This window comes from Calidris pugnax, unplaced genomic scaffold (genome assembly GCF_001431845.1).
Source record: "Calidris pugnax isolate Ruff unplaced genomic scaffold, ASM143184v1 scaffold252, whole genome shotgun sequence".
Taxonomy (NCBI): domain Eukaryota; kingdom Metazoa; phylum Chordata; class Aves; order Charadriiformes; family Scolopacidae; genus Calidris; species Calidris pugnax.
In genome coordinates, this window is record NW_015091118.1 from 1,375,082 (window position 1) to 1,388,800 (window position 13,719).

At 44.3% G+C, this 13,719-nt stretch overlaps 1 protein-coding gene across 2 annotated transcripts in view; it reads left to right on the forward strand.

Moving 5' to 3' along the window:
• Positions 1 to 10,839, forward strand: part of RAB30 (RAB30, member RAS oncogene family) — a 66,049-nt gene extending 55,210 nt beyond the window's left edge. For both annotated transcript variants that reach the window (XM_014958336.1, XM_014958337.1), the window contains exon 5: positions 2,140 to 10,839. In XM_014958336.1, the coding sequence (XP_014813822.1) occupies positions 2,140 to 2,390 (251 nt within the window). In that variant the 3' untranslated portion in view covers positions 2,391 to 10,839. The remainder of the gene's footprint in view (positions 1 to 2,139) is intronic.
• The last annotated feature ends 2,880 nt before the right edge of the window (positions 10,840 to 13,719 follow it).

The following is a 13,719-nucleotide window of genomic DNA, read 5'->3' on the forward strand; positions in this document are numbered from 1 at the left end:
TCTGGAGAACATCGAGTCCAACCCTCCTGCCAGAGCAGGTCCACCTACGGGGTGCGATGGTGTGATGAGAGGGCGAGCTGTGCGTGTCGAGGGGTTGGTGGTAGATGGAGGTGTTAGCAGGAGGAAAAGGTGGTATCTGTGGGAAGTGGTGGTGCAGGGTGCCCAAACCGGTGCAGCAGATCTTGTTGCCAACCAGTTGTAACCACCCGTGGTTACAGGGTGCAGCCTAGCACTTAAACCCCAGTGCATGGACCATTCCTCCTGCAAATGACCCTGAGATGCTGATAGTGGTGTTCAGGGCACCACAGGCACCTCTCGAAGTGTGGTCCCATCGCACATTTGAGACTTTTGCATGCAGAGGTGGATACTTCTCACCAGTTGGTCCCACATGGGACTAAAGTGTTGATGGTGCAGCTACCAACTGGGCTAAGAATAGAGCAGCTTCCCATGTGGCTTCCAGCTTGGATCTTGACAAATATACAAGGATCTGCTCAAGCTAAGGTTGTCTGCAGGTTCCTATACCCCATAGCTGTGGGACAACTGGAGTCTTGTCTCGAGTGGGTCAGGATCTGCAGACCAGGCCAGGATGTGATGGTTGTGTGGATCATAGCATTCACAGGTGGGACAGAGCTGGAAAAATGAATATTTTTGCATTAATTTTAGGGGATCTAAAAATAAATAACTGAATGCTATGTTAGTCTGTAGAGCTTCAACTCAAGCTATAGCAGATCTCGGGCCATCTGTCTGCTACAAGGAAGGTGAAGGTTATTTTCCTTCCCTGCACTTTTCCATCCTCTGCTTTCAGCATCTGATAGGATGTGGCCTTTAAATGCCCAAGGGCATATAAAGATCAATGGATAAATAAATTGGGGAAAGCCAAAAAGTTTCATACTGCAATGTCGTTATCCACTTTAATGGTTTGCTGTTTAAAAGGCAAGTTTAGAGAACTGCAAAATGTGTTTAAGTTGCCTTTAAACAATCTTTTGTGTTTTATGTGCCCCCAATGGTGTTGCAAGTGACTATTGGGATTTGAGGAGCTTCCCCACAGAAGAAACTCGTTATTATGCTCTGTAAGAAGGGTATGGCACATGTACAAATGATGCAGAAAAAATTAATACTTGACGAACAAATGTATATATTAATGTTTTTTAGGGAATATTAAGTTAATTATCAGCATCTATAGCACAAAATATAAATGATAACAGCCATAATACACACTTTGAAGAGGGTGACACCCATTAACCGCTTACATGGAGTGATAATTTGTTTAGAAAGGGAACTTCAGTATTTGCAGCGGGTCCAAGAAATTGCTTTATCAGGAAAGAAAGGGGATCTAAGAGGAGGCCAATGAGATGTGGCTTGCCTCTTTTCCTCCCACTCCTCACAAAATTGCTGGTAGAAACGAGGCCACTGAACCTGCTGAGCCCATGGACACAGCCCCCTGCTATCACAGGTCCTAGTCTGTTATCTTCTTTGTAAGATTAATTTATGGCAAAAAACCACGTTTGAAGTGCAGTGGCCGGTAACGGGGTATAATCGTATCAGATCCTTGCTCCAGGCATTAATCAGCTCTCTGCTAAACCGAGCTCTCTGAAGGAAGGGGGGTGGTTTCTCACCCCACTTCACTCTGTGAGTGCCCCTGAGCCTGTCCCTCTGCCAGCCTCAACGTCCAAATCCTCCAGGGGAACACTGAAATTGGAAAGCAGCCTTCCACACCAGGCTTCTCTTAAAGCTCATAATGACATGAGAAATATCACGTTTAGCATCTCGCGTGCTATAATTGACATTTTAAGTGCTCCTCAGAGCAAGAACAGGAGAACTTTCAATAAATATTAAAATGGAAATCCTTTAATGTTGCTTGATAGCAGCAAGCAGATGCACTGGTGCTAAATTAAAGCTAACAGACTCGGGTGTTCACAGGGCATATTCCATTAAATGAGTTGATACTAAATTAACTTGGTGACGTGTATCAGGGAATCTGCCATTTGGAGGGGAGAGGAGGCACTAAGAGTTTCACATCAAAAGCACTATCCATAGACAAAATACAACACCAAACTCTTCTTTATCCCTTATCAAGTTCTGTTTCTCTTGTTTTGGAAGTCAAATTAATTCCCTTTCTAAAATCTTTTATCGATGCAGGTAATAAGATTGATTTAGCTGATAAGAGGGAAGTCTCCCAGCAAAGAGCTGCAGAGTTTTCCGAAGCACAGGACATGTACTATTTGGAAACCTCGGCAAAAGAATCGGATAATGTGGAAAAACTCTTCCTGGACTTGGCCTGCCGGTTGATCAGCGAGGCGCGACAGAACACCCTTGTGAACAATGTCTCATCCCCCTTACCAGGAGAGGGGAAAAGTATCAGCTACTTGACTTGCTGTAATTTTAATTAAAAAGTGATTATTTTTTTTTTTCCACCTTCCACCATGGGCCAAGAGGAATTTTTTTCTTTTTTTTTTGCTGGGATTTAACTCCTTGAAGGGAATTCCTGCCACATTGACCCATCTGACTTACCATGAGTCGGGTTGCAGACCTGGAAGCGTGGTGGGCTGATGGCTCCAGCTGCATGGCAACGTAGCAGAATAGAACAAGGTTTAAATTTCATTTTTCTTGCAGTCTCTGGAGCGGGTTAGGAGAAGGAGAGTCGCACAATTGCTTCACGCAACGCAGAATGTGAGCTGCTGCGTTTCCTTCCGTGGGAGACTAGGGCAGCCTCCCTTGAAGAAGATATTGAAGAAATCAACATCTCTCTTACGGAGCAATGTGTTGGGTCCTTTTTAAAATAAATACAAAAAGAAAAAACCAAGAATGAACACTGACCCTGGGCTACACTGGCAACCTTCCGGGCTGCCAGCGGGAGAGCTCTTAGGACATGTACATAGCGTCTGCCCACGCGTCGTCATGGAGGACTCTGGTGTTTGAAATAGTGTTATGTCTCTCATCTACAGGCACTTTCATGAACATGGAATTTAAAAAAAAAAAAGTTACATTTATCAACGTTTTTCAAGAGTTAAGAAGACATGGTTACATACAGCTCAGTTGCTCCCTTTGGTGCTAGCAGTTCGACAAATATTCCATAGACCAAACGTAGTCTTACTACATTGTCCTCTGAATGTGTAACTTAGACTGGTTAGGAAAAAAAAACAACACACTAATAAGCACTGTTTATAAAAAATAATAATAATAATAAAAAAAATCTCGTTACCTCTTTTTCTAGTCCTGAACATAGTGGGAAAGGACTGTGCTTCTTTGATATCCAATACAGGATGAAAAGACTTTCCAGAAATAAATAAAAAATTAAATAAAATTAACCATTCTTCCTCTAATTAGTAACATCCTAATGTGAAAAATTAGCCTTGGGAAAGGTTATTGGTGGAGTTGGAAAAAGCGCAGCAGATGTTGCACCAAAATCTTGCGTGTCGTGGATTGTGTATGAGGGTTCAAAGAGAGCACATGTAGAAGAGGCAGTCTGCAGAGTGTCCAGCTTGAAAATAAAGCTTGTAGATACAGTCCTTGTTGAAAGACAGGTGTACCATTTTGTAGAGGGTTTGTTGGATTTTTTTTGTTTGTTTTTTTTTAATGCTGAGTGGAATTAGGGTGGAGTTGCAAGTGGTATCATTCCGTGTCTGACCCATCCAGCGCTCGCCTTGTGGAACTGCTCTCTGAGATGCTCTTGAAGGTACCTTCTTGGCTTCCTCTCTCTGCCGGAGTAGCTTTCAGGGGTTTAGGGCTGTAGAGTCATTTTCATTTACTTGCTGCTTTGTACTCGTCATCCCAGACTCCAGTGTCTGTGTAACTGTCGAGGCCATTTCTTTCTACAGAAGCCCCCAAAGTGGAAGCTCTGTGGAGTTTGCAAGGTTACTACACCTCTAGCACTGTATGAGAATAATGCATTGCAAATTTACATGTTGACCTTAAAGTGAAATTGGAAGATAGTGAATGAGCACATCAAAAATGCTTTTTTTAATTATTACTATTATTTTTTAGAAATTTGAGTTCAGTTTTACCTAATCTGGGTAAATCTCTCCTGGCAATTACGTGGCTGTGATATGCTGTAGTTTAATCAATTTAATATTATTTGGCATTTACTGAAGATTATAACAGAACTTTTGTATTGACATAAAAAGCTGCCAGTAAGTACTTCTTGTAAAGAATAGCAATTAAAAAAAAAAAGGCATTTTAAAATGGTTTATCACATTTTCCTGGGAAGACTTCTTTGGGCTGTATCATGTTGTGCCTTTGATCTGTAATGGGGAGCTGACTCTGTGTCAAAGAGGGGGATCAGTGTGTCATATCGCCATTTTTCATATTTTCTTGCTATTTTTTAGGTCATTTTCTTCTGTTACGACTAGTGGTAAAAGGGATGATGTAGATGTTGTGGTACAAGGCTTGTTCATCATTTAGGTAACCCTTAGCAAAGAGCTTCTGTAAGTGTGAGATGTTGGGGGACATGTCACCTGCTGCACTGGCCTGTACTGCTCCTTTTCAGTCTCTGCTCGTGGTGCAATCCAGAGGATTTAGAAATGTGTGGGTCTTGGTGTCTTCTGCTGTGCTGGACCGTGTGGTGCAGCCTGTGCTGAGTATCACTCTTGAGCATTCACCAGATTGCAGCCTCGGTTGAGCTTGTGAAGACCAACCAACTCTGAGAGAGCTGATTCTGCACAGTGTTTAGGTAGTTGTTTAGAGCAAGACTCAGGGTGTTAACATGTGAGGTTACTCTCAAGTTAAAAATCAATACTACATATATTTAATTTGTAAAAGCTCTTGCTCTCCAGATGCTGGACTTGTCAGCATGTAATTGATATCAAGTAGGGCAGGGCTTCTTGAGTTGATCAAGAAGGAAGGAGACTGCCCACTGAAACACCTGTGAGTTCCTCAGCCTGATTGCCAGAAGCATCAAAGCTGGGCAGGTACTTTTCATTCCTGCCAGATACCACTATAAATGCATTTTTAAAGTGCTCCTGGTGTCATTTCATGGATATTCACTTTGAGGTTTCTAGAAGGTTGTCTTTTTTTCCAATGTTTCCCTAACCTGTAGGTGACTATTTTGTATACTAGCTGCAGGTGGAGGGCTGCAATTGGGCTGATGTTGCAGTGGAGTATCTGATTTCTCCGGGGACAAATCTGAACTGATTAATTTCAAATTTTATTCTGTGTAGGCTTAAAAAGTTGAAAGGAAACAATGGTTGTACGTGCAATGTTTTATAAGGTCATAAGCCAAAGCTGTAGTTTGAAACTCGCAGTTAACAAACACAGAAGAGTCGATATTTTATTGTAGCAACTCCTTCAAATGTATCTCTGCTCCTTGTAGCACTGAGGGCTTATCTTCTTTTCTTCTGGTCGAGAAGCCATCAGACTGTAGAAGAACTTTATCAACTGCTAATGACAACTTAGTGGTGTAGCACAATGATCAAAGCCTTGAAAAATAAAAGGACATTAAAAAACACCATAAATCCCAGTTATCTGACAATCGTCTCTCCAACTGTGGCCAACACCTTGGTAGATGAGTGGATTTTTGAGAACTGTCAGTAAAAGCCTTGTGATGTCTGCTGGGTCCAGCATCCAAAAGCTGTGCAGAATTGATGTAATGGGGCCAAATTTGCCTGGACATGTTCTCTGCTATCAAGAGAGCAAGGCATTGCTTTTGGTGTGGTTGCTAGATCTTGATGGGTTTTCAGGGTGATACATTCACAGCCATTGAGGAGTCTTGGGTCAATATTAATTATTTTTTTTTAGTAGTCCCATAATGGGAACTTTTCTTGAATTTTTTTTTAACACAGTGAGTAGTTCCAAGCAGAAGCCAGTGTTGGATGGTCAGGAAATGTTTGCTTTATGTAGAAAACCTGTTTGCAGAGATTAGTAAGAGCATCTTCTGAAAACTGAATGGTTTAAACTCAGTTTTCCAGTTCAGCCACTGGTTCAGTCAGGCTGATCTCCAGTAAACCACCAGATGTCCCATGCTTCTGATTGCTCTGTGTGAAGTACTCGCTGGTATTTTGCGTTGGGTACTTACACTGCACGTTTGCTGGGACAAGCCATGGCTCCTTTTTGTTCCTATTGGTGTTCCCCATGAGAGACCAAGTGCTAGGAGTTAAAAAAAAAAAAAAAAAGCCTTTCAGGTCAAAAAGTTATGATGGAAAAAGTGAATTTATGAACTCTGTAAAGGAGGAGACACAGGGTGCCTCTTCCTACTTCTAATAGTGAAGTCCTGATTTGATCTGCAGGTAAGCTGGTTGAGCACGCAGTCAGATACGTGTTTGTGCTGAATGCTAAATGCCTTTGTGATCATTATTTAATGAAAACTACACATGACAAATTGTCAGGCAAGGTGCTTTGTTCTGTGCTGTAGAACATGTGAAACAGCCCTCAAAACCTGTCAGCCTGCTGCTGCTGCTGTTTGTCTTTTTGGAAGTAGCTCTGTTGGTTGCAGTTGGCTCCCGCTAGTCTGGGTTTAGCTGTTCCTGGCTGTTGAGCTCCTTCAGCCTCAGTAATAGCAGCAGCAGGCTGGGGCTGACACAGGAGACAGTGATTGGGAAAGAGGGAAAGCCGAAATTAGTGATGCACACATGGGACAGCAGGCTTCCCCCAGCTTCTGCTGACAAGGGATGCAATTAGTTACAGTCAGACCCACTGGGTTTCGCCTGCTTCATTATCCCTGAGGACTGCTGTTTGTTCAGCTGCTTTTCCCCTTGTCTTCTCCTTTCAGCGTGAAGAGCTGTCTGTAAATCTGAGATGCTGAGCTGGCCTGGTTTCTGTAGTCAGAGACTCAATTCGGTCGTAAAACAGGTGAAATTCTCCAGGTAATAAAATAGGCTGAGCAAACACACAGGATACGCTGCCCTTTGGGGACCTGTGGTGCCATCGTGGTCGGATATGGCTGGAGACACTCACAGAAACCTCTCTGGGCTGTGGGGCAGATCAAGGGCTATAGCCCTTAGTGCAAGGGGAGACATGGCTCTGTGGGGCAGAAAATGCAAAGTAAAGGGATGTTTCCTACTCAAGATGTCCTCAATCCAATTCTCTTTTTTTTCTTTTTTTTTTTTTTTTTTAAATGCATTTATGATGCATTTGCATTACTCTGGATTTTAATAAGGAATGCTTTGAGTTTGAGTCCCTTCTGCATTCTGTTGCTTTCAGTATCAAAGTACCCAATATCTTTATAAGTGTTGCTCCTACCAACAAAGACCTTTTTGAGCTTATTGAGTTAGAAAAGGTGTTTCTAGGGGGACGCTCTGTGAATTCTTGGTGAGCAACTATGGGAACTCTCCAGAATGTTGGTGTACATAAGGGCTCACCAGAAAACCCAAAGGGAATACTCTGATCAATTCTAGCAGTGAACACCCTGTGAAAGATGTTACATCAAAATGCTTTCTTCCTCCGTTTATCAACTTTATTTGCTTATCTGAATGAATGTGGCTCTTGACACCACCCCCTTTCCTTGCATCAAGTCTGTCCTCTTATTGCTGTGGGTAATAATTGTCACAGTTCACAAGCAGTGAAGGATCATCCTTTTTGAAGGACAGTCTTGTTGACTTTTCAGTGGTGCCCGGTGACAGGACAAGAGGGAATGGCCTCAAACTTGAACATAAGAAGTTCCACCTAAACATGAGGAGGAACTTCTTTACTGTGAGGGTGGCAGAGCACTGGAACAGGCTGCCCAGAGAGGTAGTGGAGTCTCCTTCTCTGGAGACATTCAAAACCCTCCTGGACAGATTCCTGTGCAACCTGCTCTGCGTGGACTTGCTTTGGCAGGGGGTTGGACTAGATGATCTCCAGAGGTCCCTTCCAACCCCATGTGATTCTGTGACTTAGGATGATGGGTGGGGGGAAGACACTCACTTGATTTCCTACAAGAGACTGGTGCACCCTGAGCAAAGCAGCCTCAACTGGAACCGGTGAAGTCTTTGAAATGTGACCATCTGCTGGAGCTGTAGTTGAATGTACCATAAAGGTTACAGGTCTCACATTTGCCTCGATTCAGGATTTATCTTGGCTAGGGAAGCAGGCAGCAGGGTGATGGTGCTGACCATGATGCAAGGCTCCCAAAGTAGCCCGCTGCCTTCCTCTGAGTTACCTCCCTAATCACCACTTCCCTAAACTGCCCCAAAGTCTCCTTTGCTGTACTGTGCTATATCCAGATTGCCTCCTGTCATCACCCGGGGATGCCATCGCGCCCTTTCCCCTCCTGTGAATGAGCCATAACTTAAACCAGAAGTAAAAACTATGCCATGGGAGTTAAGGGTGCTTGGATTTTTCCAAGTGGGAGATACAGATCCAGAAAAAAACCCCTCATCTCTGATGCTTTCCCCTCCCAATACAGTCAACTGGGTAACTGGGGAAGGATAACCCAGATATGAGATGGCTGTGAATGTTGTCGGTGAAAAACTAGACTGGTTTTGAGCCAAGGTTAACAGCTCAGCTCATCTGTCTGGATAAACAGGAGCTGGCTGTTCTGTACTCGGAGACTGTCTCTGTTTTCACACTAATAACTAGCTATTAGCACTTCCTGGATGTGATCACATTTGTTGAACCAGTTATCCTTTTCCAGTAAGCTCAGAAGATAATTTTAGCTCTGGTTAGTGCTGCAATTAAACTCAAGAAGCAGATGCCACCTTTGCTTTTTCCACTGTTGCTTATCTTAGGGCAACGTTCCCAACGACGTGCAGGCCTGTGAGTGCACCACGGTGGTGTCCCTGCCGAGCATTTTCTGGAGTCCAGCCCTGGTCCATGGGCATCTGATGTGGCCAAAACTTGTGTCAGTCATGGTTTTATCTGTGCATGGTTCCCCAGGGGAGAGGGGACGTTAAAAGCACTCTCATGCTTTCATGGGCAATGATCAAAGACTGTGGTGTGGTTGGTGTCACATGGATGCAAACCTCAGAGCTTCCCAAAGCCTGATTCCTCCAGTACCTTTCATCTGTGAGTCTGCTCCTTCCCAATACTGCTCATGCCTCAGCTGCTGTGGAGGTCTCAGACTGGAAATGGGCCTCGTTGCATGAACCATGAGAATCTGACTCCTGCTTTAGCTGGAAGGAATAGCATCCATGGCTCATCTTCTGTGCCACCTCAAGTTTCTTACTACGAGCATAAGCCTGACTAATTGGATAGGCCCATTCTCAGGGAGGGCATCCTGTAAGGAACGTTTCCCTTCTTGATGGGACCGATGCAAGAGATTCAGGTGTTAAGAATTCAGGTGGGGGTTTGGTGTGAGTGAGAAAACCTCCAGTGAGCTCCCTCCAGGGAGACTTTACAGCCCTGTGGAGAAGGAGAGTCTTTCTGAGCTGTCGCTTGGGTGGTGGTGTGAACATCTCCGAGGGTTTGGGTTGCATCATTGGCATGAGCTTTAGTAAATCTAATGGCAGGCGAGGCTTTAGGGAGGAGGAGGTGGAGGAGAGGGGAAGGCTGTTCTGGTGTTTTAATGGAGTGAGAATGAAATGTTTGGTCTGTGGCAGGGAGAGCTGCTGGGATTCCAGGCGTTGCCATTGCCTCAGCTCTTGCAGACTGCATGGAAGAAGGCCTTAGCTCTGGCCCAAAAGGGGAAAAAACTGACTTCTGAAGCCAACGTTTTGGGGGAGAAAAGGCCATTTAATGAGAGCAGGGAGGAAGCCCAGAGCTCGTTGCTGTGCTGGTTTGGAGTGACAAGTATAGCTCTGGATATGAGGGGAAGTAGTTTAAAACGTGCCATGGTTTTTAGCATAATAAGATGCACTGCAGATATGTCATAGCCATTTGATTTCCCACAGCTGTTTACAAAAGGGAAAAAAAAATAATTAAAAACCCTGAGATTGGAGCAGCTGCAGTCACTCAGCTGTCAATATGGGACAAGGCTCTTTCTGCTTCTCTTTTATTTCCACTTCACTCTGTTCTGCTGCACATATTTGGCTGTTCTGTGAATTTGCAGATCATGAGATTTATTTTTTTTTTTTCAAACTGCCTTTGATCTATACAGAAAGACTCGCCCAGCTTTCATTTGAATTCATTAATACTTTGAGTAGGCATTTTAATTTTATGTTTACTGGCTTGTTTCCCTTTGTAATGTTATCTAACTGACAAGTTCGTCGTGCTCTGCATTACCTTTAGGTTTTTGAGTCTAAAATGTTTCCTTTTTCCTGAAGGCTGTGATCATTTTTAGAGATGTTATAAAGGCGTCTTCATTTCCTCAGGAGAAAACCTGAATTACTCTCAGCTTTGATTACTGGCAAATCAATATTGAAGCACGTAATTTTTTTTTACAGCGTGAACAAAGTATGTTTTATGCCATCAACTGTAGTTCGAATTGTAGTTTAAAGACCTGCTTAAGCACTAAGAGCAGCGTTTTGTTTGCAGCTTCTATGCCAGGGAAGTCACAGCATTCAAGGAATTCCCTGGGTTGGAGTTTTTTTCCCCACAAAGATCTGCTGTCTTTTCCCCAACAATTGTGAATTTAGCACAATGTACAGAATTTTAACAAGAACCCTGATTCCTAAACATGTGGCCAGAAGGATGAGGAGAGGATGTGTTTCTTGTTGATCAAGCACAAGCATTTGAGTGGAGACAATGCACTACAGCCGGTGAGACCATTGATCTCCAGGTGCTGGGGTCGTGCTGGGGAGGGTCTAGGTGTGAGCAAATCACCAAACTGTGAATCACAGACTGTCAGAAGCATTTGGCTCATCTGTGTTTTTTTTTTTTTTAAGAAGTTCCTGTTGTCAAGCGTGGTACAGTGGGGTTGAGAAAGGAATGTATTTTGGATGATCAGGATGATGAATGTATGATGCTTCATGTTTATTTGTAATGTCCTTTTTATACTTAGAAATTGCTTCTGTATGTATCTGTATGTAAATAAATGTTTAATCCTTTCCACTTGGTGTTTAAAGTGTTTGATTTGCTTGGGGTTTTTTTTATTTGAACTGCAAAACAAAGTTGCCCTAAAACTGTACGAGACAGATTCACAGTTAAGTCATCATCCCTGGAGGTATTTAAAAGATGGGTGGTCATAGTGCTTAGAGAGGTCTTTCAGTGGTGGTTTTTGTTAGTGTTAGGATGATGCTTGGGCTAGATGATCTGAAAGGTCCCTTCCAACGTAGGCAATTCCATGATTCTATGACATGATTTAATATCAGGCCAACAAATAAATGGCTGCTAAGGCTTTTCTGCTCGGGTTGAGCCTACCAAGGCTCTCACAGCATTGGGACCTCATACGAAGAGCAAAAGTAGAGCTGCTGTCCATGGGAGCAACGACCCTTTGCACTAGAGCAGAAGAATTTTTCTTTTTTTCAAAAGAGTTCACAGCAGATTGTGAAATGCCAAGGAAACGCCGGCGTCAGTCACTAGAGGGTGGTCTTTGACAGAGGTAGCTTCTCCATCCACCATCATTGCAAACCTCTAGCTGGTTAAGCTCTTGACCTACCAGGATGCTTGGGCTGTGTTGGATGAAGGTGACATTTGGATGTTTCGTTAGAATTTATTTGTTGTTGCAGTGCCTTTTTTTTTAATGTTCTTCTCTTGAGCCTTCATCTTGCTCTTTTCATGCTCACAGAAAGCTGCTTTTTCCACTTGAGTTCTCTAATGTCCTGCCTTACTGGTGGCCTAGAATCATTTTTTGGCAAGATCTCCCATTTTAAGCCTTTAGTCTTTTGGTCAACACATAAAGTTTGTGCTCTGACTCATTCTGGGGATCAGGTTTCCTCCCTTGTGCTCTGCTCCACATCAAAGATGACTTCTGCTAACACCTACACTGAGAAATGAGCTGTGAAGCTTGAAGACACCATGTGTCTTTTATTGCATCCTCCACTGACCTTGAAGCTCCTTCCTTGGTAAATGTCTGATATGGACCATCTGGTCCCTGTTCCCCAGGAAGCTGGCACTTTGAGTCGGTGATAAAAGAGAGAGGTATTCGGAGAGGGAAAAACTCCCTGCATGCTTCTAGGTAGGAACAGGGCAAAGGAAGGGGAAGAAAATATCCTTAAAGCTCAGACAGCTTGGGAATTGAGTATTTATGGAAAGAGAGGAGGGCTGGAGTGTGGTGCCTGTGGGAGTGATGGCTGGAGAAGCTCTTCCTTCTACCTGGAATACTGCATCCAGATCTGGGGCCCGCAACATAAGAAGGATGTGGTCTCTTGGAGTGGGTCCAGACGAGGCCACAAAGATGATCAGAGGGCTGGAGCATCTCTCCTGTGGGGACAGACTAAGAGAGTTGGGGTTGTTCAGCCTGGAGAAGAGAGGGCTCTGGAGAGACCTTATATCCTTCCAGTGTCTCAAGGGCACCTACAAGAAAGATGGAGAGGGACTTTTTACAAGGGCATGTAGTGACAGAACAAGGGATAATGGCTTCAAACTGAAAGAGGGGAGATTTAGATTAGATATTAGGAAGAAATTTTTCAGTCTGGGAGTGGTGGGACACTGGAACAGGTTGCCCAGGGAAGTTGTGGATGCCCCATCTCTGGCAGTGTTCAAGGCCAGGCTGGATGTGGCCTTGAGCAACCTGGTCTGGTGGGAGGTGTCCCTGCCCAGGGCAGGGGGGTTGGAACCCAATGATCTTTAAAGTCCCCTCCAACCTGAACCGTTCTATGAAAGGTAAGGGGCAGGTGAAGAGTGGCAGCTCCTCCTTGCCAGGAACATGTAGCTGATGGGATGTGCAACCTTCTGCTTCTTGTTCAGCAGGTGTAGCTCTGCCCTGGGTAAAAGGATTGTAGGAGCACGAAAAAAGGGAACAAACTGCCCAGGGGAAGAAATACAAGACTGACAGACCACAAGAGCAATCCCAAGGCAGCTTCCTGCCTCTCCTCTAACTTCTCATCTACAAAGTCTTCCTACCAAGGACTTGGGGAGCTGTGCCCAGAAGATGTCATCTTGCTGACAGGGGCCTGTCACACAGCAGTACTTTTTGGTCTCACTACGTGCACAGTCCTCTCGCACAAAGCACAGGAGATGTGACTGCCCCGCATTAATTCAACGCTACCGTACAGACAGTTCTGCCTAATTTAAAATCTACTCTTGATTTATGGATTTCTATGCATAGGGAATCAACCATAAACCCGGTCTGCATTTCCAGGAGTTTTATTACCTTCAGAATTCAACATGCTGAGCTCGAGTCTTTTTTGTACGAGCCTATAATTATAATCACATCAGCTCGCACCAAAGCTATCGCTTCCTACGGCGTGCGGATGAATTCCCCGCTGAATGAAATCACTCAGGCTGGACAAAACATTTTATGTCAAGACGCTGTCAGGTGTAAGATGTAGAAGTTCTGGCAGCGTTTCATCCCCAGCCGCATCAAGTCGCCCGTGTATCCCTTGGAGCCAGTCTAACCCCTGGGATAAAGTGGGTGTTCGCCCAGTTCATCACAAGGAAGCGCTTAAAGAGCGGGTGATACCAGGGTCTTGTACTATCTGGGAAGCTCTGGTAGAAACAACTAGTTTCCAGCTTTATTTGTTTGAGCACTGGTGTCTTCAAACCCTTTGAATATCGCCTTCCCTGACTCACACACACAGATTCACGAAGCAGGATTTTATTCCCAATAAATAAAATCCATTGAATCACAGAATGATATGGGGTTGGAAGGGACCTCTGGAGATCATCTAGTCCAACCCCCCTGCCAGAGCAGGTCCACCCAGAGCAGGTTGCACAGGAACATGTCCAGGTGGGTTTTGAATGTCTCCAGACATGGAGACTCCACCACCTCTCATGGGCAGCCTGTTCCAGGGCTCTGCCACCCTCAAAGTGAAGAAGTTCCTCCTCATG